The 25,819-nt window shown below is 35.1% G+C and overlaps 1 protein-coding gene across 1 annotated transcript in view; it reads right to left on the bottom strand.

Annotated features, from left to right (window-relative positions):
* LOC148945725 (ATP-dependent RNA helicase DHX30-like) overlaps nt 1–25,819 on the bottom strand; it is a 112,899-nt gene that overhangs the window by 8,322 nt on the left and 78,758 nt on the right. Inside the window, exon 10 of the mRNA XM_089097495.1 lies at nt 14,465–14,673. Within this exon, the coding sequence (XP_088953621.1) occupies nt 14,465–14,673 (209 nt within the window). The remainder of the gene's footprint in view (nt 1–14,464; nt 14,674–25,819) is intronic.

The raw sequence follows: 25,819 nt of genomic DNA, 5'->3' as shown, positions 1-25,819 counted from the left end.
ATAATACGGACCAGCTACATCTTTAATCGAATGTGAGAAAGTCGAGTTGAAAATATCCGAAACGACTGAATTTTTAGATTCTTTTCCCAATTTTTCAGGTATGAGGTCCTTTTAAGCAGCCACAGATTTTGAAAATTTTCGCAAGTTCCCTCTCTCCTTCCTGTGTGCTGGAATAATTCTTACTTACTTGTAAGAAAAACACGGGACAACAGTCCCGTGTAGTCTACTACAGAAGCAACAAAGTAGCAGCTTTTCAGGGATAGTAAACAGATTCAGAAATATACAGTACTGACAATTAAAAATAGGAAAATAGAAATGAAAAGAGAGAAGGAAATACTTGCATAGTTTATACCATTAGATGGTCAGCAATGTTAATTATGGTGATTTATTATTTAATTTTTGTAATCTTTTTTTTACAAGTGAAACTCAACTGTTCAAAATAAATGTCACTTTCAATAAAAGGCAAATGACACTAGAAGCAGATTCGAGGTTCTGAGAGGGAGGGTAAAGGTAAAAAAGGTAAAGGATGCGGCACTATACCCTTATGGTCCAAACCGGCGGTGCTGATCTCCGTTTCGTGGCCCTTCAGCCAGGAAGTGCAATGGGGGGCTGGGGGCCAGCCAACCTATGCTTTCGCAAACCCTTCCTGTTTACCTTCCCCAGATATCTTCAGGTACCCATTTACAGCTGGGTTGACTCTGGCTAAGCTTACAGGGTCACACCACTGACCCGCGTCCCAAACCAAGAAACTGACCACACCAGGGATCGAACCCGAATTCTCGAATTCTCAGCCCAGCGCGCGTCCACTTAGCCAGAAAAGCCAGAGGGAGGGGGCGTAAAACCACTGTTATTAGTAAGAATTGGTTAGCCTTGTGACATTATCTTCTTTTTTTGGTTGCGGTGTTGTTGACGTTATGACAAATTAAATAAAAAAAAACAAGTTTTTTAAACTGAAAGTAAGGAGCGACATTAAAACTTAAAACGAACAGAAATTATTCCGTATATGAAAGGGGCTGTCCCCTCCTCAACGTTTCGCTCTTTACGCTAAAGTTTTTTTATTGTTTTAAGAGATGAAGTTGTGAGACAAAATCAAGCTTTAGCGTAAAGAGCGAAGCGTTGAGGAGGGGACAGCCCCTTTCATATACGGAATAATGTCTGTTCGTTTTAAGTTTTAATGTCGCTCCTTACTTTCAGTTTAAAAATTTTTTATTTATTTAATTTCTGATCGTTTTTTAGTTAATGCAGGTTTTATTTTGGCTCACCGTCATTGAATAAGTAAACAAAATTTGCATAAAAATTTTACTTTTATTTTGCTATATGGATGTCTCTGAATTTGGTTATGACGTAATTTACAAATTAACTTACGTAACTAACTTCTATATTCGTATATTTTTCTTCTGGCAAAAAATACAAAATTTCAGATTTTTGCAGATATGAGCTTGAAACCTATGTAATAGGGTTTTCTGATACGCTGAATCTGACGGTGTGATTTTCATTAAAATTATTTCACTTGTAGGGGATGTTTCCCCCTCTTTAAAAAATCGGGTAAATTTTCTCAGGCTCGTAGCCTTTGATGAGTAATACTAAACTTAATAAAATTCATATATTTAGAATCAGCATTATAAACCCATTCTTTTAATACATTTATTGACATCAAAACTCCGTGTTTAAAAGTTTCGATTACTATTGAGCCGCATCGCTTGTTTTTTTTTAATATGTAATTGTTATTACGTATATGAGGGGGTTCTCCCCTTAGTCAATACCACGCTCTTCACAAACCCCAGAAAAACACATGCCTTTTAATTATACTATATATATATTTTGAAAGCACAAAAAAAAACTGTAGCTCAAAGCGAGGGTTATTGAATCGGGGGCCACCCCCCTCACATACGTAATAATTTCTGTTGGTTTTAAGTTCTAATGTTGCTTCTTACTTTCAGTTGAAAAAACTTGTTTTTTTTTAATTTAATTTCTGATCGTCTTTTAAATAATGCTTGGAAATCCGGCGCCCCCTTCATAGAAATGTCCCTTACCCCAAAAAAACATCCTCCACGGAAAGATTCTCCAGAGTAACCCCCTCCTCTAGCCCACCCCCTCCAGAAAAAAATCCTTCCTGAAAATGTCTGTAGCCTATACTTCCCAATAACCAATAAATAATGCTGGCAAGTCCGGCGCCCCCTTCATGGCAATTTCCCTTCCCCCATGAAAACTTCCTTCATGAAGAGATCCTCCAACATAACCCCCGACCCACCCATCCCCACCCCTAACACAAAAAAAACCACCTGAAAACATCTGTATAAATACCAATAACCAATACAATATGTTTAAATTTGGTAAAGTTCATAACTTTTAGCCCTCCCCCTGGGGACTTCGGGAGATTAAATCATCTTAAAAGACATATTTATCATATTTTCGACCATGCTGAACAAAATGGCTATCTCAAAATTATGATCGTGTGACTTTGGGAAAAAAATAAGCGTGGGAGGGGGCCTAGTTGCCCTCCATTTTTTTTTGGTCACTTAAAAAGGGCACTAGAACTTTTAATTTCCGTTCCAATGAGCCCTCCCACGATATTCTAGGACCACTGGGTCGATACGGTAACCCCTCGGGAAATAAAAAACAATAAAACAAATAAACACGCATCCGTGATCTTTCTTCTGGCAAAAAAAAATGCAAAATTCCACGTTTTTGTAGATAGGTGCTTGAAATATCTACAGTAGGGTTCTCTAATACGCTGAATATAATGGTGTGATTTTCATTAAGGTTCTACAGCTTTTAGGGGGTCTTTCCCGCTTTTTTTTGAAAATCAGCCAAATTTTCTCAGGCACGTAACTTGATGGGGTAACTTTGATGGGTAGCACTAAACTTGATGAAAAATATATATTTGAAATCAGCATTGAAATCTGATTCTATTGATGTATCTATTGATGTATCTATCCGTTTTCTAGAGTTTCGGTTACCATTGAGCCGGGTCGCTCCTTAGTTACAGTTCGTTACCACGAACTGTTTGATAAAAAACTCACGGTACAATGAAAATTTGCAATATCTAAAATAAGCGATACAAATCTGGCGCAAATCATTCTTATTCAATAACAAATACATTCCACTTAAAAACAAGACAGAATGGTCACAATACGTGGAATACATTTTAGCTAAAGCTCGGCGTGAATATTTTCCACGGTTAGGTATAATTTTCGCATATCCGATCTTCAACTTTTCTTTTACATCTCTCAAAACTTGAAGTCGCAAAAAAGTGAATGTACAACAAATACTAATTCCTAACCACCGTAAACTCGCAGCATTTCGAATTACTGAGGATCCACAGGACAAATTATGAGCAGATGATTTGGGATTGAAAACTAAATATTCGCATTTATCAACATTCATAAACAGACCAACATCCCGAAACATCATAGAAATACGTTGCACAGATAATACAAAAATAGACTTACTTTAGCTTGAAACTATCTGATTTTTAGCATAAGCAATATAAGATACATCAAATGAATTATTAAAATAAGAAGGAGCGATTCCTAACAACACATTTTGAATGCAAGCATTAAATAGGTAAGGCGATAGCACCCCACACTGTCGTACTCTAAATTGAACTGGTATATTACCGCAGTACCCTGTACCAGATTTAAAACGAAGAAACGAATTACTATACCAAAATTTAAGTACATTTATGACAAAAGGGTTCACTCAAAACTCTGACAAAGAGTGCCACATTTGTGCATGGCAAATACTATCGAAGGCTACAGATAAATCCAAAGCGCAAATATGTAATTCATAACCTTTAGACTGGGCATCATAAAGAGTTGAAGGTAAAACCTTATGCGCATGTTGAAGCCCAATACGAGGTTGGAATCCAAATTGGGTTGAGTCTTCTGCAGTTTTTTCACTGATATATAGGAACAAAAGAAGTGCAAAAACCTTAATAGTATTGCAAGTAACAGGGATAGGCCTGTATCAACTGCAATAAAAAGGGTCTCTACCACGTTTAAGAATCGAAGAGACCGTTCCGTAAAGGAAGGAATCAGGTACCATTGACAAAGATAAACAGAACTGAAAAAGTAACTGGAGCTGAGCGACTAGTGCCTGACAATCACAACGTAAATGGTGAGCGCTAATCCCATCAAGATCACTTGATTTAGACTTAAGTTTAAGCATACAATTAACAATACTTTTAGTTGAGACGGGAATAACATGACGTTGCAAAACTTTAGGTGGCAAAAATTTAGAAATGAAGCACTGAAAATGATAATGAACACTATACTCAATCTTACAAAAAATACTTTTACAATGCCCAGGCCATGACGAATCTGGGATAACATCATTAGTCCCTAATGAATCAAGTTTAGATGTCTTATTAACTTCTTTTCATTGTAATTTACTGTTAGTGAACTCAGCACCATTATATCAAACCAAACGAAGACACCGTTTAAGTTCCGCTTCTGTCTTACTCTTTATATCAACCACTTGGCCTTGCAAGTGCCACCCACACACAATCCAGATGCGAAACCAGAATTTACCCCAATTTTTGACGGCTTTAACACCCGGGTCTTTGTTTCAAATCGGACTTCAAGTTTGAGTTTAACCAATACAAGGGGAACAGCCACATTCTCAGTTTGTTTCATGCACTTGACGACGTGAAGATAAAAAAAATTCAGTTGTACTCTGGCTTGTGGCGAAAAAACACTCGTGCACAGTAGATTAAAAGGGATATTGACGCAGGACAAGAGAGCTCTTAGGGTAGAAATATATAGAGACCAATTGACTTTGCTCCACTCTCGTTTCATACACCATTTTTTATTAGCAGCACAGGTATGATTAGATGGAGCAACAATTATTGTCACGGTAAGGGAAAGGGGAAGTTGGTCAAAATCACGTTCGTCTTCGTCAACATTAATGACAGAACAGGGAACATCGGCAGAGCAAATACAATGATCAATATTGGTCACAGTAACACTATTATGAATATAACTGTAAATAAGAGCTTTGGGTACTATGCGGTAACCAATAGGCAACGAATCTAAGACTAAGTTGGCACGAGTAGAGGAGCTATGAACATCACAATTGAAGTCACCCATCAATAGCCAACGATACCCATGCTTTTCAATATCGCATAACAGAGTTTTAAGGGATGAGCAGGCATTAGAAAACTTAGTAAGTGAAGCTAGACGTTTCTGGTTGCAGGGAAGATATACATTTATAAATACAAGGTGACCAATTGGTATTGCCATAATGTTATCAGAGAAATGGAATAAGATAGGCGACAAAGGAGTAGCTAATCGTTTGATAACACATGCAAGGCCCTCGGAAGGTCTGCCTTTTGTTTTTCAGGCATTGATGGTAAAGACAGTATGGTGGCTACTTCTTCGTAGAGATTTAACGAAGATGGTGGGAAGTAAATGTTCTTGCAAGAACAAAATGTCAAAATCATTCATTTTTTTTACTTAATGAGCCACGTTTATCTTTCGTGCCATTGATATTAAAAGAGCAGATTGAGACGGACAATTCGACAGTCATTTCCGAATCACACGTTTGCTCAGGGCATCACGCAGAATACGACATTTTAGGCTATACGATGCATGATCACTCTCACAATTAGTTCCATTTGGATAAAAAATGCAGGGGGAATCACGATATGATACATAAGATCCGGAACAGTGACTTAAATTTGTTGGTTTATTGAATTTGCCTTTCGTGTGGCTGGTAGACCGACTATTACCATAGCGACGGGGCGACCACATAAACTCAAAAACCCGGAATGGTTCATTACACGCCTTCCGCATGAATCGAAGACAATTACACCAGGATACGACATCAGCAAAGGTAATTTTCATAGCCATAGATTTTCCCAAACGTTCAGCATCGATGACACCTTCACATTTCTTAAAAATTATCGCCTCATAATTAGCGGGTACCCCTTTAACAATGCCATGAAATTTCTTTTCGTGAATGATGACGTCACACCTATTCAATACGTTAGGAACCACACTGCCGGAAATATTTGCTGCAGATTGAGTAATCTGAACAAGCAGACTATTTCCAGAAGGCATTATCTTATGAAGATCTTGATGACCAGGGATTTTATGTAGAGTATGATCCCGTTTTGAAAGGTTGTCAATTTTAGTATGTGTTTTTGAAATGATAAAGGTGGCAGTACTTGCAGCACGAGTACTTGCATAAGGAATGGGAAATGATGGAAAATTTAAGTTCTAAACTGTTACCTTTTCTTTAATGAAGTTTAGGGTACTACCCACAGCAAAAATTTTGGGTGCAATTTTATAATAAACAAAAGCAGGAATTACAGGCACTTCGGTTGGTGAAATAATTACATATGTTGGCACTCTTAGCTCCTCATTTTCACACTTCCGAAGCAAATCAATCATATCTTTCACATGCCAAGCGGAGGCATTATCACCTTGTCTCCTTGGTGCTGTTTTATTACTAGGATATATTTATGCCCATAAATCAACCTTAGCATCTTTGAGAATATTTTCAGGAAAAAACTGCACTGTATGATTAATAATAACTTCATCATCAGTACCCGATGGAATGTTTGATTGGATAAAACTAAGAATTGCTGAATGCGAAAACATAATCACTTTGCTTAGCTCAGCCCCAAACAATCTTGGTTCAAAACATAGCCGAAATTAATCCATTATCCAGGTAAAAAAAAAAAAAGTCCATCAAGATTTCATATGCTATCATTAAAAGCAGCTTTAAAGTCTATATTTGTCTGCATTCTCAATATTATCATATATTCCTAAGTTAATCCAGCTTAAAATTGAATTATTGTACACTAGTCAGATGTCAATGACGAAATATATTTAGTCTCTAATTGATTCCGAAATATAATCCTTTTTTAACACAAATAGCTCTTAAAAGGTCAGAGACTGAATAGCAACTGTATCTGTCAGTATCTTATAGCAGTATCTGTCATTTCTTTCGATACAATTTCTGTTCGTTCTAAGTTGGAATTATTATGGGACTTTATTTCTGTTCGTCTTAGGTTTAAATATGATACTTTAGTCTGAAAAACTTTTTTTTTCAAAAATACTAATGAAACAATTAAGAATAAATAATCTGCCATCTAGTGAGAACATCTTCAACGCTCAGTTTAATTATGTAATGCTGTGTGCTGCAAAATATATCTTCTTAACTAAAGACGTTTTCGCGTGCAGAAAATGGTCAGCGTAGCGCAGGTACCGATCTCCTGATTCCCTGCATTCGGTCCGGGAGTGCAATACATAGTTGGGGGCAAATCATTCGGCGCTTCCCGTGTTTTCCTCCCAGATTTCTCCAAGTAAGCATTTGGAGCTTGGTCCACCTTGGCTGACCTTAAAGAGTCACACCGCTGACCCTCGTGCGCTTCCCGTGTTTTCCCCCCAGATTTCTCCAAGTAACCATTTGGAGCTTGGTACACCTTGGCTGACCTTAAAGAGTCACAACGCTGACCCTCGTTCTAAACTAAATAATCCGCGACACAAGGATTCGAACCCGTGCCCTTACGGACAGAGGGTCGCACGTCCAGCACACAAGGGGACAAAATATACATGTTCATTATAATTGGCCGGTCTATTTAAATAATTTAAATTGTTTAAAAAACATAAACAAATAAAAAACATAAACAAATTAAAAACATCTTATATAAAATTTAGAAGCTCAACAAAAAAAAATAGGCAATAATATGGCATGTAGCTTTAGGTTACTAAAGAATTTTCCCGATAACAAATGCACCAAAACATATCCATCACAATCTTACTAGCTCAAGATATTGCTACACTCCCAATTTCTGGGAACTAGAAACCCGAATATTGTCACATTACCTAAATTTCCTGGGATATATTTACTGTTCCGAAATGTTTTAAGTACCCACAAGAGAGATAGTAACAAATGATATTTTTAATAATATCAGACAGGATAAGGCAAGTAATTAAAAAAACGACAATTAAAAGTAGAAAACGGAAAAGATCTTACATTTCTAAGTGACTAATTACAGACACAAGTAAATAGAAGGAGAAGGAAATTTTCTATATATTGTCCAATAATCGGGAACAAGAGATTGGGTTTCAGAAAGAGAGAGAAAGTATCTTGTAACATTTAAAATATCATTAGAGTAGGGTAGGCAATTGGGGTTGGGGGCAACTTCACCCTTTCTAGATTTTTGAAATAACTGCTTAGTGTTTTCATTTCTAGAACTAAAAAAACATAAAACTGCATTTCCCTAAATTCTGAAAATACCTGTTTTTTGACTCTTCGGAAAAACAGAAATTAAAAAAAAAAATCCTTGCCTTCTTTCCTCAACATTCTTCGCAAATTATCGAACATGTATGAGAATCTTCTTGCCAGTCGGTACTTGCCCCCATTTAAAGATAGGAATGGGGTATCTATTAGTGAAGAGACATGGACAGGGCGTTTTGAAAATTAGTTAAACCCTGATTAAGTTGTAGGAAATGATTTAAAAAAGAATGAATTTTTTTGACAATTTGGAAGTAAAGGAGAATTTATTTTGCGAAAAAGAGTAGCAACAGTACAAAAAGGATTGAAAAATAATATGATATCAGGAGCTGATAATGTGGTAAATGAAATTTTTAAATATAGTGGTTGCGAAGTTGAAAATAAATAAGATTATGAATTTGAATTTTTGAAAAAGGGGAAGTACCTAGTAATTTTAGGAAACTTCAAATTAAATCCCTATGTAAGACAGATGATAAGAGTGAGTGCGGCCATCATAGAGCCATTAGCTTGGTTTCTATTGTAAGCAAAACATTCAGCATAACGATGCTTATTGAGCCAAGAGATGTTGTAGACAATATTTTAAGAGAAGAACAGTGTGATTTTAGTTTTTACTCTTAGATTAGCATTTAGAAAAACTTTTACTCTTAGATTAGCATTGGAGAGTACATGAATCATAAGACTCCTTTAGTCCTTAGTCTTATAGATTATGCACAGATATTAGATTCAGCCGCTAGAAGAGCTTTGGTGGTGTCCTATCCTTGTAGAGCATACCAGATAAGTACATTGGAGTGATTAGCGCTGTTTACGAGAACAACATTGCTGCACTTAGGGTAGGAAGTGGAGTTATTAGCTCGTTTGGTGTTGCATCAGGAGTTGAACAGGGTTGTGTCATTTTCCCGTTTAGATGGATTATTTTTATGGGCTTCATCCTAAGCAACACAGCAAAGACTATGGGAGAGCACGGAATCAAATAGGAAGGTGTAACTCTCTTAGACTTTGATTATACGGATGATCTAAGTGTTTTAGATAAAATAATAGCAAAATGAATGAGTTTCCGGAAGCTTTGAGAAATCAGGGTACAAGAATAGGTTTGAAAATTAATGGTAAGAAGACTAAGTCACACAGACTAGGAATAAATGACGGTGAATATGTGATGTTGGGCAGCGAGAAGATCGATCAAGTAGACGGCTCAACTTACGCAGGTAGTTTTATTAGCAGAGATGGTGGAAGCAATGAAAATGTAGAAGTAGGATAGCCAAATAAAATGTTTCCTAGAGACATTGTCAACATATAAATTTAGGTACCGGTTTGACTAACCTTATGTCAAACTATAAGCTGTATAAAACAAAAATGTGGTTCAATCCCGCTTTCTAGGTCAATAATAAAATAAAGTTTAAGATTACAATATAAAAAAAGGTTAAAAATATAATAAATTTAATATAATATAATAAGTAAATAATATAATAATGTAATATTGTTTGTACAATACAAGTATTATTTATATTAAAAATAAGTAAACATACAGTAATAATGTAATAAGTTAACAATATAATAAAGGTTGAGATGACTAGGGCACATTTTCTGGATAAAGGATAATGTATTGCCAAAAATTGTTCTTTTTGACCATTTATCTTGGGCTAAACGAAAAGCAGATCGTCTCCAAATATGGTGAAGAGGGATCATAAGGAACAATTTAAAAGAAATCGGAACTTCATGGGAGGGGGTAAGGAGTTAAGTTTTGAAAAGTTTGGGTTGGAGGAGAAGTCTCGGTGGCTGTTTTGACCTCAAGTCGTTTCGTGGTGTAGGGAGTTCATAGTAGTAGTAGCAGTGACAGTATGAAGGGCATCCGATCGTCATCAGATTAACAAAACTCAGGAAATAAATTATTTACCGAATTATAAAGGTTTTAGAACACTAGACCCCTTAAGCATTAGTTGTTCCTTTGCCAAAAAATGTGTTCTCACTGGATTATGCTTAGCAGTTAATCAATCAATATGGAGAGAATATGCTCACTCAATCTACGCAAGAAATGAGACCAAATTTTGCACTTCATATTTCAACAACGTGGATACAATATAACAAAGGTTGGACCTAAGCTGGTGGCTTTTTCTAGTATACCTTGTCTTCATCAATTATGTTTGACTATCCAAATTAAAAAATAAAAGATGTTTTTAAATTAGTGTAGGTGACATTAAGGTTCGAAATTAAGTGAAAAAGGTTATTAGGTCACCGAGAGGAGAGGAGATGGGATTTTTTAATTATTAAAAAAAAGCTGGTGGTTTTTATCTGGTTATCTCATGTTTAAACCCGTATACGAGTTTCCTTCCCATTTTTTCTCTTTTATAGTCCTTTTTTTATTGCTTTTTGTTTTCTCTCTTACTCATGATTTTATTCGTAACGTAAACTTCAAGTCGCAAACATTATTTTATCACTAAATATTATCATTACAATTATTAGTACATCATTATGTAATCATATCTAATTGTGTAAACAATGTAATTAGATCTATTTGTAATCGTATATCAGTTTTTAATAAAAACACAACTGCATATTATTAATTACATTATGATCATAACATTATATTATCATTAATTGCAATGTAAAAAAATTATTCTGTCCACGAAATTTCTGGTTTGCGAAGAGAGTGAAAAATGAAATAAGTTCACAAGTTTTTTCTCAATTGGAGAATGTCATCTCAGAAGCAAATTGGAGGAATGATTGGCAGCTTCTTCATGATACCCTAAGGTCTAAGGTAATCATCATGCAAAGGGTTCAAATTTTACGGAACAAAGTTTTGCTGTAGACTTTAGCTAAATTTGCTGGACTATATACACTATTCTGAAATGTCTCAGTTGCCCAGTAAAGGAAAAATAATAAAGATAAGCCAGACACAGATAAGCAAGAAATTACAGGAATACAAATAATAATGACAGCAGTGCAAAGTATTACACCAATGCTAGAGTTTAGTCCGTTTTCCCATCCCCCAGCACGAGATTTGAAAACCCCTTGCCCGCGATCCTGTCCTTTCGCCAGCAGTACGGACAATTTCATCTACATTCAGAAACTGTTCACAAGACTGCAAATATTTGACATTGATATATTTGATTAAGATCTTGACTGAAGGACTTGGATATACAATCTTTCAATTTACCTCTGCTCCATCACACAATCAAAAATTTCAAGTCTCCTCGACCCCATCCCACTCCCTCTTGAAAAAAATTCCTGAAAGTTTCAACCCGATCCCCCAAGACATTCTGGAGGTATTGCCGATAATCTGAAAACTTCGGTGCAAATAGCATATTTTGATTAGCTCAGATACTCGTTGCCAGAGTATACTCTTGTAAAACTCTGGGATTATTAGCCTGATAAATAATTCCTAAGAGCTCCTAGCCAAAATTAAACCAAGAACAAACATGCCCACCTTTTCCACTAAAACATACTTATGAGCATTGGGTAATATTCATAATTGGCAACGGGCTAACAAAAAGTTGAAACAAAATGTAACATATTTATTTGTAAATGGTTGATTGAGGTGCGTTTATATTCACAGGAAGGGGGTTAGGATGGCTTCAACCCTACAGAAGACAAAAAATTTCATAGATGTTTAAAATACAATCAGAAATTTTAATTCTTAAGCATAAAAACTGAAAAAACAACTTATAAATATTCTTAATATGAACTAATACCGGAAAATTTCAATTAAAAGCGAAAAAATACTAATTTTTTAATTATTTTCCTAAAAGGTGTTTTTCACAGATAAGTAAATAGCTATATAAAATCCTATGATGAGCAGAAATTAAGTCATATAATAACTCATACTTAAAACAAACAGAGATTACTATCGATGAATAACTAAAATCCAAACCAACGGAAACTAAAATGAAAAATCACATCAAACGTCAAGATAACAGATAATGCCAAGAGCAGATGGTGATATCAAAGAAAAAAGGAGTAAGAAAGGAAAGAAAGAAAAGAAAAGAAAGAAAAGGGGATCAGGCGATTTTTTTCTGAGGGATAGGTGCCCAAAATATAAAATAAAAACATTTGAAGTCCAAATGTTACATCAGAGGCCTAAAAACCAATCTTATAGAAGGGGACCACCTAAAACAAGAGCACCCCCTAGGAAGTTTTCCGAGAGGGTGAGGCATCAATTACTACAGAATTTTGTTTTTATCGGGGTTTTAATGTAAGTATTTAACAATTTTTTAATTTTTTTTAATATTTTCTTATTTCATGTGGGGAGCCATCACCTCACTGCTTTCTGACGGCACCTATGGACAGGAACCAATAGCTAATACTGACAAAAGCTAATACTGATATAGAGCTAGTTAATGACTCACTTGTTTTATCTCTTCTGCCACCATTTGGCCAAAAAAAAAGGATTAAAAAAAGATAAAAAAAAAATACGAAAAAGAATTTCAAAAATAGTTATTTTAATCTTGAAAAGTAAAAAAAAATGGTAGACTGAACAAAAATTGGAACTTTAAATTCTGCAAACTGAATAATGAAACTTCAAATTAAATTCTGCCTATTCGGCGCAGTAATGGAAATTTGCCTCTTCCGTCAACCTCGATCTCTGAAGGATGATTGTGCTTCGCCAACTCTAATGTTTGACATCGCGATATTCTGGTCTTTCATACCAGAATGTTGGACCACCGTTTCTTCGGTCGACCGCGGAAGTAATTTCTGGCACCGTCCAGCGTCACCAGCAATTCACTGTCACCGGCAGTGGCAGGGTGGAAGTCGTAGATGAGCTTTACAGGCAGGGGTGAAGGCATTCAAAGGAGGTGCTGGAACCATTGTTGGGTTCGTTCAAGAACTCAGAAGTCTGTTGTTGCCACTTTATTATTGCGCAGTTCAAAAGTAGGTTCCTTGAAGCAGGTGAAATCAAAGTCAAAACAAGCCCCCTTCGGCCCAAAAGGTTTAGTCTATCAGCCCTCCTGACGTCGTCTATAGGTTCGTTGATGCACGATGGTCCGTACTGTCAGAATCCAAGACTAAATCGTCACTTTTCGTAGCACTTATTTTCAGGTGGAGGATCCCTACACCCACCAACCCAAGGCCTGAATTTGAGTAGAGCTATGTAAACATAAACACTAAGATCCCCTTGGGTGGATCCTAATTTCTTAATATACTCTTCTTCGGTTTTTATTTGAGAACAATTAGAACGATTGTGAAAACTAAACAACAATAATTTATATGTGCCCTCAAGGGTAAGATTCAGAGTAAAATAACAATTAATAAAATTGATCGAAAAAGAAATAATTAATGATTACACTTACACCCTTTTACAAGGGTTAATTTTCTTTAATATTACAAGCATATATGATACTAATCAAAACATTTATTCCCCGGAGGCAGATACCTTGCCATTTAATATAAAGCAGCATCTGCGATTCAAATAGTAAGCAAAAAAAAATTACTATTAAGCAGGGACGTATCAAGGACTTTTTTCGGGTGGGAGGTTTACAAAAGAATTTTTTTTTGGGGGGGGGGCATCTAAATTTTTTTTAAACGCACTAAAAATTGTTTTACATTTTGTTACACTTTTACGAGTCGGACAAGCGTTTCGGGTGAGAAGGGTTCTAATCCCCTACCCCCCCCCGTGGATAAGGCCTTGCTATGAAGAGTTAAGCCTATTTTAACTTCAGTCTCTTCTAATAGTAAGACACTTCCAGGTAGGGAAAAGAAAATTTTCAGCGCAAGCGTATAAAGGGTATGTCTCTACATTTTTACATTTTATAATAATCAGCATTCAAAATAGCACAAAAAGAAAAATATTATAGAAAGTAGTCAATCAAATTTTGATAAATTACTATTTAAAAATAAAATTCTCTAACGTTTTATCACCTCTAACAAGTCGGGATTGCTAGAACACTAGCCTAAAATATTGCTTCAATTTTAACTAGATCTTTATATTTTCTTTCTAAGGGGGGGGGGGGGGGTCATTATAAGAATTGGTTGAGAAAACAAAAATTCATAAAAGTTGTATCAATAACAAACAAATTTTAATGCTGCTAATTCAAATATCTTGAACTTGTTTTTCTCAAAAATCCTAATAGACAATCAAAATGTAACACAACAAAATATTATCCTTGAGTTCTTCTCATTTTTTGCGGCAAACACAGGAAATCTTAGATCTCTACAACTAGCCCCGAACGACCCATACAAGAATTAAAGAACCAATAATATCCACAAGAAAGATCAAATTAATTACCCCATAATGACAGAGTAGACAACTGCTTTCGCTAATCTCGGTGGCAACGGTATTGGAAGAAGCCTTCTTCCAAGGGGCGTGAGGCTTTCATCTTCATTAAGAGCTTTAATGGATATAAGCTCTTTAAGAGCCGCTTGGATTGCTTCTTTCCTTGGAGGTTCCAGTGCAGTTGCTAAAAATTCGTCCGCTTTCAATGTCTCGTCATAAGCCTGAAGGATAAAAATTCAATGACGAACAAAGAACATTACCCGGACAAAACAGAAAGCTCTTTCAAGTCGTATTCCATTTTCTCTCTGAATCAGGCCAATATTCTAGTCTCTACCTAAGAGTAAAGATTACAGTTGCAAAAATCTTCCCCCATCTTATAAATCATGGCATCTCAGACAAGGCCACATTGCAAAAAAAAAATAGCAAACGTTTTGTGGCTAAAATGGTTTTAAGATTGCATTGGTAACCTATGCGAAAACATTTGGCCCACTTTTAAAATGATTTTCAGAGAAAGGTAATATTTGTGCGCCAAAAATACCGATAATTTTTAAGAGTATTGATATACCGATACAACACAGTTAATCATCTACAGTCATAGTATCCTAACAATAATTGGGCAAAAGCATATGTAGTGTGAAGTAGTAACTAAATTATTTGTGAAGCATTATTAAATCAAGCACATATTTTTTTCAAAGTAGTAGGGGTGAAAATTGTGCCATTATAGTGAACACTGTATATATTATATACTATAGTGAATACTATATAGTGATCTATATAATGAATACTATATAGTGAAATCACTATAGAAACTATATAGTGAATACTAAAGGCTTTGACAGTACCGAGGAGAGTGTGCGAATCTTTTATTCATAGCTTTGCATTGATTTGCATTTTGAGTTCTATAAAATGTCATAGAAAGTACCGTCCAGGGAGCGATCCTTTAGACTACCCTAGTATGTTCTTTTTACCCCATCTCTCGCTATACAGACATTTGCATGTTGACCAAAATTTATTTCAAGAGGACGAAGGCAAGTACTAAATATTCGTCGAATGGTCAAGTCACACTGTTCGACACACTGATGAACACGTTTTTCGATCACACCTTAACGATTTTCTTAAGCCATATTTAACATTGCACATATGAACAAGTTTATTTCGACAAAAACGGAGTAAGGTTTGTCAAATAAGCAGAAACAGGCTATTTCTTTGGAGATAAAACTTGTCACAAAGACATAACGCCAAACACTGATGGACATTCTTCTTCATTATGCCCTATTTAAAGATGCTACTACATGCAGAGACGTAGCCAGGAGAATCTCAGAACCCAAATCCAACCCCTCCGAAAAACCGTAATGCTCCCATAAGTCTGTGTACTTTCTATTCAAATTATCAAATATAAAGATTTTTTATTATTGACCCAACCCCGAAAAAAAGAAATCCCGGGTGCGTGCCTAAGAGAGAGTTTAGATTGTTTTATATCTTTTCCTAACCTTATCCTGACGTTTCCAGAGCCCCCCTCCCTTCCTTTTATCTTTTTTCAGGTAACACTATTCTGCAGACGCAGTCAAGGTTCTGAGGACACGTTCAAACCCCTAAGCCACTCTTCCCGTCTAAAATTCTCTTCAACCTAAAAAAAAAGAAAGAATATGAAAACGAAAAAAACAATCAAATAAACATACATGAGTGATTATTATCATTCTCAGGAAAAATACATCATTTCATAATTTTAGAGAAGAAAGGATGAAGTCTTCTTTTTTTGTTGCTAAACATGTTAAATTGGACAGTAAAACATTCATCAAAATCGGAGCACTTTTTGGTACTGTTTTACCGTCTATCTAAAACTATGCTCTTTAACTGTTTTCATCGTTTCCAACTGTTTTCATCAAAATCGCAGCACTTTTTGGTACTGTTTTACCGTCTATCTAAAACTATGCTCTTTAACTGTTTTCATCGTTTTCAACTGTTTTCATCGAAATCGCAGCACTTTTTGGTACTGTTTTACCGTCTATCTAAAACTATGCTCTTCAACTGTTTTCATCGTTTTCAACTGTTTTCATCGAAATCGCAGCACTTTTTGGTACTGTTTTACCGTCTATCTAAAACTATGCTCTTTAACTGTTTTCATCGTTTTCAACTGTTTTCATCAAAATCGCACCACTTTTTGTGATTTTTTTACCTTCTCTCTATGACTATGCCCTTTAACTTTTTTCATGTTAAAGGTTTTTGATAGGTATTGTTAAACTTGATAAATTTTATTTACTGGAAGTCAGAATTGAGCAAGATTCTTTTGATGCAAATATACAGACTTTCGTTTGATAAAATTTCGGTTACTTTTGACAAAGGCTGTTCTCCACTCGCTGTTCATTACCCTAAACAGTCTGATCATGCACATTTTGACATACAAAATCAAAATAAGGTCCCTTCAAAATATAAGTTTTGAGCGGATGAGAGGCACTTATATGTATGACACAGTGAATGAGCATTGAGCAACACGTAGTTCAGAAGAAGAGCATGTGGCCCTCAAACTTCATACACACCACGCCACTCCTGTTTGAAAAAGCAAAAGGGTGGTTAGTCACCGAGTTACCAACAGTAACGCTCGTTGGTATATTCCAATTAATATTCCAGACACTTTTCTTCTATTTTTCAGAGGTCAAGTTCAATTTTGAGATAAGGTCACGGCTAAAACTTGCATCGAAACAGCAAGATACTTATATCATTGGATTCATTACTTTGCTATATATAGCTCGAACTCCCCCTCTTTATCGAATTAAAAAATCTTCATGAATTTCTAGCCACTTCTTCAGTAAATTAGCACAGGCACTAAAATTTAGTTAGGCTCAAAACTGAAGGTGATGCGTTTATTTGATATCAGCGATCAGCTTTTACAACTTATTTTAATGCTGAAACCAGGCAACACCACAACTTCATCTTATTTCAACGACGGTAGCCAATCAGAATCTTATGATTACTCAGCCAGTGACCACACCCGTCGAACTTGTATTTTGGCTATATCAAGTTCTGAGCGCAAGGTAAACTTTTATTGTGAACGGGCTGATGTTCAAATGATTCAAAAATTAGTAGCCTACTAGTTGAACCTTGGTGCTAATAACATATTTGAATGGGTTTGAATGGGAACAAAATCAAACCTCCATTTCAAAGAATTTTATTTATCCAATAGTTCTTCAATTCAACGATTCATTTTAAGGCTTATGCCTGCTTATGCCATAAGCTTATGCATATGCATAAGCTTATGCCAGCTTATACCTGGGGTCTTTTGTCATCCTCCACAAACAGCGTTAGTTCCAGTTCAGACACTTCGAAGAACTAAGCATTAGGTGATGTAACTGCCCAAAAAAATAAGTCAGACATGACTGTTAAACGAAGTTTGGCGTGGTCCGAACAAGTGAAGAAATTTTATCGCTAGTTGGTTTTAAGGCAGCCTTGCATAAAGTTAACGCCTTTGTGTATTATCCTTTGTGCACCCTTTGTGTATTATAGGTACCCTTTGTGTATTATCATTTGTGTACCCTTTGTGTATTATCCTTTGTGTATTATAGGTACCGTTTGTGTATTATCCTTTGTGTACCCTTTGTGTATTATAGGTACCCTTTGTGTATTATCCTTTGTGTACCCTTTGTGTATTATAGGTACCATTTGTGTATTATCCTTTGTGTACCCTTTGTGTATTATAGGTACCCTTTGTGTACCCTTTGTGTATTATAGGTACCCTTTGGGTACCCTTTGTGTATTATAGGTACCCTTTGTCTATTATCCTTTGTGTACCCTTTTTGTATTATAGGTACCCTTTGTGTATTATCCTTTGTGTACCCTTTGTGTATTATAGGTACCCTTTGTGTATTATAGGTACCCTTTGTGTATCCTTTGTGTACCCTTTGTGTATTATAGGTACCCTTTGTGTATTATCCTTTGTGTACCCTTTGTGTATTATCCTTTGTGTACCCTTTGTGTATTATAGGTACCCTTTGTGTATTATCCTTTGTGTACCCTTTGTGTATTATACGTACCCTTTGTGTACCCTTTGTGTATTATAGGTACCCTTTGTGTATTATCCTTTGTGTACCCTCTGTGTATTATAAGTACCCTTTGTGTATTATCCTTTGTGTACCCTTTGTGTATTATAGGCACCCTTTGTGTATTATAGGTACCCTTTGTGCATTATCAACAAAGCTAGGAGTAAACACTTAGAGCCAAATACCAATTGTAACAAGGCTAACATGCAAGCACTTGCTTCTGGTGAGGGGCTACAAATTGAGGGAGGGATTGTAAATTCAAAAGCAAAAAAAGAGGCCAACTCAATTTAACGCATAAGAAATAATAGGAAAAATCGTATAAATCTGAAATTTCTGAGGGGTGGGAAGCCTAAACCCCCCCCCCCCCCTCCATTTAAGTATGTCTAAATTTAACGAAAAGAGTTGAATTTAAACATGTAAAGATGCATTTGCAAACAATTCTATGGAGATGCAGCGATTGCTGAACCGCAATCGCTGCATCTCCCTAAACAACAATCAAAATCCATAGGTTCATATGGGCAATAGCCGCTTTCAGCGAAAAGAGACGAAAGATAAGTAAATAATGATGTAAGTAAAAATAATGATTTTTACTCAGTGAAAATTAGCTAGTGATAAGTAAAAACAGCAGTACATAAACTTCTTATACAATGCTGAATAAATCTATAAAAGCAACCTAAAGCGTTGGGTTTCCACAGTCTTTAAGAACCAGTAAAATAATTCTCTTTATTTACGAATTAACTAAAAAAAAAGTTTTTTTAACTGAAAGTAAGGAGCGACATTAAAACTTAAAACGAACAGAAATTATTCCGTATATGAAAGGGGCTGTCCCCTCCTCAACGCCTCGCTCTTTACGCTAACTGTCTTGCAACTTTATTTTTAAAACAATAAAAAGTTTAGCGTAAAGAGCGAGGCGTTGAGGAGGGGACAGCCCCTTTCATATACGGAATAATTTCTGTTCGTTTTAAGTTTTAATGTCGCTCCTTACTTTCAGTTAAAAAAAGTTGTTTTTTAGTTAGTTTCTGACCGTTTTTGAATTAATGTTTCTTTTGATTTTTGCTCACCATACATGAATAATTAAAACGAAATTGGCATATTAATTTTCCTTTTTTTTTTGGCTAATTGGCTTTCTCGAAATTTTGTTCTGGCGTAACTTACGAATTAACTGACGTAACGAATTTCTATATTCGTACTTTTTTATTACGTATATTAGGGAGTTCACTCCCTAGTCAATACCTCGCTCTTTACATCAAAGTTCGAATTTTGTTCGAATCACAAACCCCTGAATCACAAAGGCCGGTTAATTAGAATAGATAGCTCTTTTGAAAGTACTAAAAAAAAACTTTAGGGTAAACAGCGAGGTATTGACTAGGGGGCAAAACCCTCTCATATACGTAATAATTTCTGTTTGTTTTGAGTTTTAATGTTCCTCCTTACTTTCAGTTGAAAAAAAATTGTTTTTTTTATTTCATTTCTGACCGTTTTTTAAATAATGCTGGGAAATCTCGCACCCCCCCCCTTCATGGAAATGTCCCTTCCCCCAATGAAATATCCTCCATGGAAAGATCCTCCCCCGTAACGCCTACTCCAACCCCGACCCCCCCCCTAGAAAAAAAATATTCCTGAAAACACCTGTATACTTACCAATAACCAATACTATATGTAAACAATGGGCAAAGTTTATAACTTGCAGCCCTTCCCTCGGGAACAGTGGGGGATTATGTCATCCTCAAAGACATATTAAATATATTTTTGACTATGCTGAACAAAATGGTCATCTCAAAATTTTGATTGGGTGACTTCGAGAAAAAAATGAGCGTGGGAGGGGGCCAAGTTGCCCTCAAATTTTTTTGGTCCCTTAAAATGGGCACTAGAGCTTTTAATTTCCGTTCTAATGAGCCCTATCACGATATTCTATGACTACTGGATCGATACGATCACCCCTGGGAAAAAAAAATATAAACAAACAAAAAAAAACAACAAATAAACACGCATCCGTGATCTTTCTTTTGGCAAAAAATACGAAATTCCACATTTTTGCAGATAGGAGCTTGAAACATCTATAATAGAGTTCTCTTATACGCTGAATCTGATGGTGTGCTGTTCATTAAGGTTCTATAACTTTTAGGGGGTCTTTCCCACTTTTTTCGAAAATCAGCCAAATTTTCTCAGGCGCGTAACTTTTGGTGAGTAAGACTAAACTTGATGAAACTTATATATTTGAAATCAGCATAAAAATCTGATTCTTCTGATCCATCTATTGGTACCAAAATTCCGTTTTTTAGAGTTTTGGTTACTATTGAGCCGGGTCGCTCCTTACTTACAGTTCGTTACCAATAACTGTTTGAAACAGTGAGCGACGTTACCGTGGGTACCAATGTTTATCGTTGGCATCATTTTTTTTTTTTTTCTTCATTATTGCGCATGCTAAACCTCTGCATCTCTCTAAACTCTCAGTCAGTGGCGCACTCCGAAAATAATTATGGGAGGGAGGAGGCTGACCGGAGACCCCAACCAAAGGATTTTGTTTTAAATTCCTTAGAAAATCCGGTATTCTAAGGGTAAATTTTAAGTTATTTAGCTGATTTGTTTTTCTTTAGGGGAGGGGGAGCTTTAGTCCTTTTAGCACCCCGTGGGTGCGCGATTGTTCTCAGTGAATGGAGAGAAAATATTATGTTAACAGGAACCTAGAAAATAACGATGAAATGGCACTAAAAGAGGCTTTAGCCAATTTTTTAAAAACGAAAAATTTCTTCCATTTTTCTCTTTTGTTTAATAAAAAGTGTCACTTTTGCAATTTCTGATGTTCATTGACAGGATTCTGTTTTTCATGTTCCACGTTACAGCATATAGACGGAAGAGAAAATGAAATCAAAAATCACAGAATTTCATATTACAATAATTCAATTAATTAACGACATTACATCCCAAAAGCCTCTGCACTGTTCAATTGGTTTTCCATTTAATTTTCCATTGTCAAGTTCATTCGTCAAAACTCTTGGCCTGAGATATTTGTCAGATTTAACAAACAAAATCAGTTTCAGCTCAAACAATTCCTGAATACTATGTATAATTGATTCAATTCATTACGAAAGCAATTTAGCAAAGACAAACTGAACTATGGATCAGAATAAAGTGGCAAAAAAAAAATAATTAATCCAAGGCTGTATCCAGGGGGGTTAGGGGGTTTCGACCCCCCACCCCCACCAAAAAAATGTTTATTGAGTCGTAACTCATTTTTGATACGGTTTTTTACAGTTTTTTTTTTGTAACCTTCCCCCCTAACAAAAATCCAGAAGACGATCTTGAATGAATCCTATAAATTTGTAAAGACCTCGGACATTTGGGGATGAAACAAGGTCCAGGGTGAAAATTCAGTATTGGTATCGCAACTCACACGCATTTACTTCACGTTGTACACTTATTTCCTCGATTTACCAAGGATTTACGGCAGGAAGTTTCGAACTGACCAGAAACAAAAGTTTTTTTGGTCCCATTCCTGGCCTGTTAGTCTTCAGTATAACTATTTATGTAGTTCTAAACTTTCTTTCACAAGATGACAAAAATAATTTTCAATGCTGATTTTTGGAGTCCTTTCTTCTGGACAGCGCAAGTAACAATAAATCAGGAACATTTCTGACAGCATCTTTACTTCTAATGAAATCTTTTTATTTCTTTTATTTCTCAGGCAAAACAGAGCTTCAGATTATTGTTCTTTTATGATTTCTGACTGATATACTGAAAGATATTTCAGCATCTTTAACTACATTATTCAAATATTTTAATTTTAAAATTATTTAAATATTGTTTAAATATTAACTAAATATTTAAATTTAGATAATTTCGGAGACCACACTGCCTTTCCATGACGATAAAATAAAAGTTCAAAATAGGGATAAAATCCTTTTTAATAGACAGTGTATAATAAATCTCACAAAAAATACCATATATTTCGGTCACATATGCAGTGTTTTACTACTGATGACGGTCACTGCATATGTGACCGAAATATCTGGTATTTTTTGTAAAATTTATTATACACTGTCTATTAAAAAGGATTTTATCCCTATTTTGAACTTTTATTTTATCGTTTATATTTTAATTATACATGTTGTAATTTAACACGTTAAATACCAGATTGAAAGGGCAACATTCAATCATTAATATAAATTACGAATTAGTTTTAGTTTAATTTGGAAAAAGAGCTCTTAAAAAAATTTATTTTCACACTCCTATTAAGAGAAGGAAATGTTTAACAAATGTAATGTCTCCCGCTCGACTATACGTGGTACTAAAATTTCCTTTCGCAAGATGAGATAAAAATAATTTCCGACAATAATTTTCTAGGTTATGAACCGAGAGAATTCCTGACATATTTTTCACTTCCATCGTAGCATTTTTATCTATTTTATTACTCAAGGGGAATAGAGCATCTTTTTGTTTCTTTCTATTTCTCTTTTTCTTTTTTCACCCATAGAAAGTAAATTCAACTTCCTAAGAAAGAATTAAATATAATAAACCTTAGAAAATTACATTGACTAAGTAATTGGAAACGAAAATTTAAAGATTATTGGAAACTTTCATTTTTATTTTTAATATCTCTAAGTCTTTTTCTTTATATTATTTAATAGAAGTAATATATCATTTTGTTCTTCTTGTCCTATCTGTTTTTCTCTTCCCTCCCTTTTTTAACTAAAATAACAGAAAAAAGAAAAAACAGAAAATGAAGACAAAACAGAGGAAGATACCAGAAACAGAAGAAAAAGCAGAGAAAACGAAGAAAAAAGGAGAGACTAAAATAAAAAGAGGAAACAGAGAAAACTAACACAAGAAAGAGAATCCATGACCCAGAGTAAGCAATGAAAAAAGAAAAAACAGAAAATGAAGAGTAAACAGAGAAAGAAAAAAGAAACAGAAGAAAAAACAGAGAAAATGAAGAAAAAGGAGAGGGGTCAAAATAAAAATAAAACGAAGAGACAGAGAAAAAATAACACAAGAAAGAGAATTCATGACCCAGACTAAGCAAAGAGAATGTCACCTATTTGACTAATAAATGACTAAGAGAGGATGTTGTTCAAATTCCTTGGGCTAGCTGAAAAATGATATTTTGAACGAATTAAAGAGAGATTTTGTGATTAATAAAGATATCTGATCAGGAAAGCGTTACGGACCTTAATCTAACAAAAAATCGTAAGACAACAACAAAGACCTGTTAGCTTTCGTTAAAGACACTTCTCCTAAAGAGATACAGCGGAAGGTGATAACACGAGCAACTTCGCATTTCCTAGCGACACTTTCCCTAATAACAAAGGCCCTTTGAATTTAATTTTGTGATGAAATCAAAATTCAGCTCTTGATAAAGAAGAGATAATTGCAAAACTGAAAACTGCAAAGCAGCAGTTCTGTTAATAGCAGTGGGGGGACTAGTAATCAACAGGGGGGAGTCAACACCATCCCCTGTCCAGTTTTTTAAATAAAAGTACTTTTATAAAAAATATTTTTATCTTCAATTTAAGTTGTATACAAAGTTTATAAAGAAATCAAGGTTTCATCGAGATGGTGATGCTGAGATTGAGACAACTGCTGAAAAAAAACTTTCCCTAATAACAAAGGTCCTTTGAATTTAATTGTGTGATGAAATTGAAATTCAGATCTTGATATAGAGGAGATACTTGCTAAACTGAAAATATAACAGCATCATTTATGTTACTCGCTGTTGGTTGACAATGAAACCAAATTTGGGATTCACCACAATAAACTGTACAGTTTTTTTTAAATAATAGTACTTATATAAAAAATTTTTTTATCTTCAATTTAAGTTGTATACAAATTTTATAAATAAATCAAGGTTTCATCGAGATGGTGATGCTGAGATTGAGACAACTGCTGAAAAAAATTTCCTTAATAACAAAGGTCCTTTGAATTTAATTTTGTGATGAAATTGAAATTCAGCTCTTGATAAAGAAGAGATAATTGCAAAACTGAAAACTGCAAAGCTGCAGTTCTGTTAATAGCAGTGGTGGTACTAGGACTCATCAGGGGGAGGCAACTCCAGCCCCTTTCCAGTTTTTTTTACATAAAATTCCTTTTATAATCCAGATTTTTATCGGCAATTTAAGTTGTATCCACATTTTATCCAGAAATCAAGGTTTCATCGAGATGGTGATGCTGAGATTGAGACAACTGCTGAAAAAACTTTCCTTAATAACAAAGGTCCTTTGAATTTAATTTTGTGATGAAATTGAAATTCAGCTCTTGATAAAGAAGAGATACTTGCAAAACTGAAAACTGCAAAGCTGCAGTTCTGTTAATAGCAGTGGTGGTACTAGGACTCATCAGGGGGGAGGCAACTCCAGCCCCTTTCCAGTTTTTTACATAAAATTCCTTTTATAATCCAGATTTTTATCGGCAATTTAAGTTGTATCCACATTTTATCCAGAAATCAAGGTTTCATCGAGATGGTGATGCTGAGATTGAGACAACTGCTGAAAAAAAACTTTCCCTAATAAAAAAGGTCCTTTGAATTTAATTTTTTGATGAAATTGAAATTCAGCTCTTTATAAAGAAGAGATAATTGCAAAACTGAAAACTGCAAAGCTGCAGTTCTGTTAATAGCAGTGGTGGTACTAGGACTCATCAGGGGGGAGGCAACTCCAGCCCCTTTCCAGTTTTTTACATAAAATTCCTTTTATAATCCAGATTTTTATCGGCAATTTAAGTTGTATCCACATTTTATCCAGAAATCAAGGTTTCATCGAGATGGTGATGCTGAGATTGAGACAACTGCTGAAAAAAAACTTTCCCTAATAACAAAGGTCCTTTGAATTTGATTTTGTGATGAAATTGAAATTCAGCTCTTGATAAAGAAGAGATAATTGCAAAACTGAAAACTGCAAAGCTGCAGTTCTGTTAATAGCAGTGGTGGTACTAGGACTCATCAGGGGGAGGCAACTCCAGCCCCTTTCCAGTTTTTTTTACATAAAATTCCTTTTATAATCCAGATTTTTATCGGCAATTTAAGTTGTATCCACATTTTATCCAGAAATCAAGGTTTCATCGAGATGGTGATGCTGAGATTGAGACAACTGCTGAAAAAACTTTCCTTAATAACAAAGGTCCTTTGAATTTAATTTTGTGATGAAATTGAAATTCAGCTCTTGATAAAGAAGAGATAATTGCAAAACTGAAAACTGCAAAGCTGCAGTTCTGTTAATAGCAGTGGTGGTACTAGGACTCATCAGGGGGAGGCAACTCCAGCCCCTTTCCAGTTTTTTTACATAAAATTCCTTTTATAATCCAGATTTTTATCGGCAATTTAAGTTGTATCCACATTTTA

Source organism: Artemia sp. Qi Xiang Cuo, chromosome 12 (assembly GCF_049724085.1).
Source record: "Artemia sp. Qi Xiang Cuo chromosome 12, ASM4972408v1, whole genome shotgun sequence".
NCBI lineage: Eukaryota > Metazoa > Arthropoda > Branchiopoda > Anostraca > Artemiidae > Artemia > Artemia sp. Qi Xiang Cuo.
This window is presented reverse-complemented; position numbering and strand designations above follow the sequence as displayed.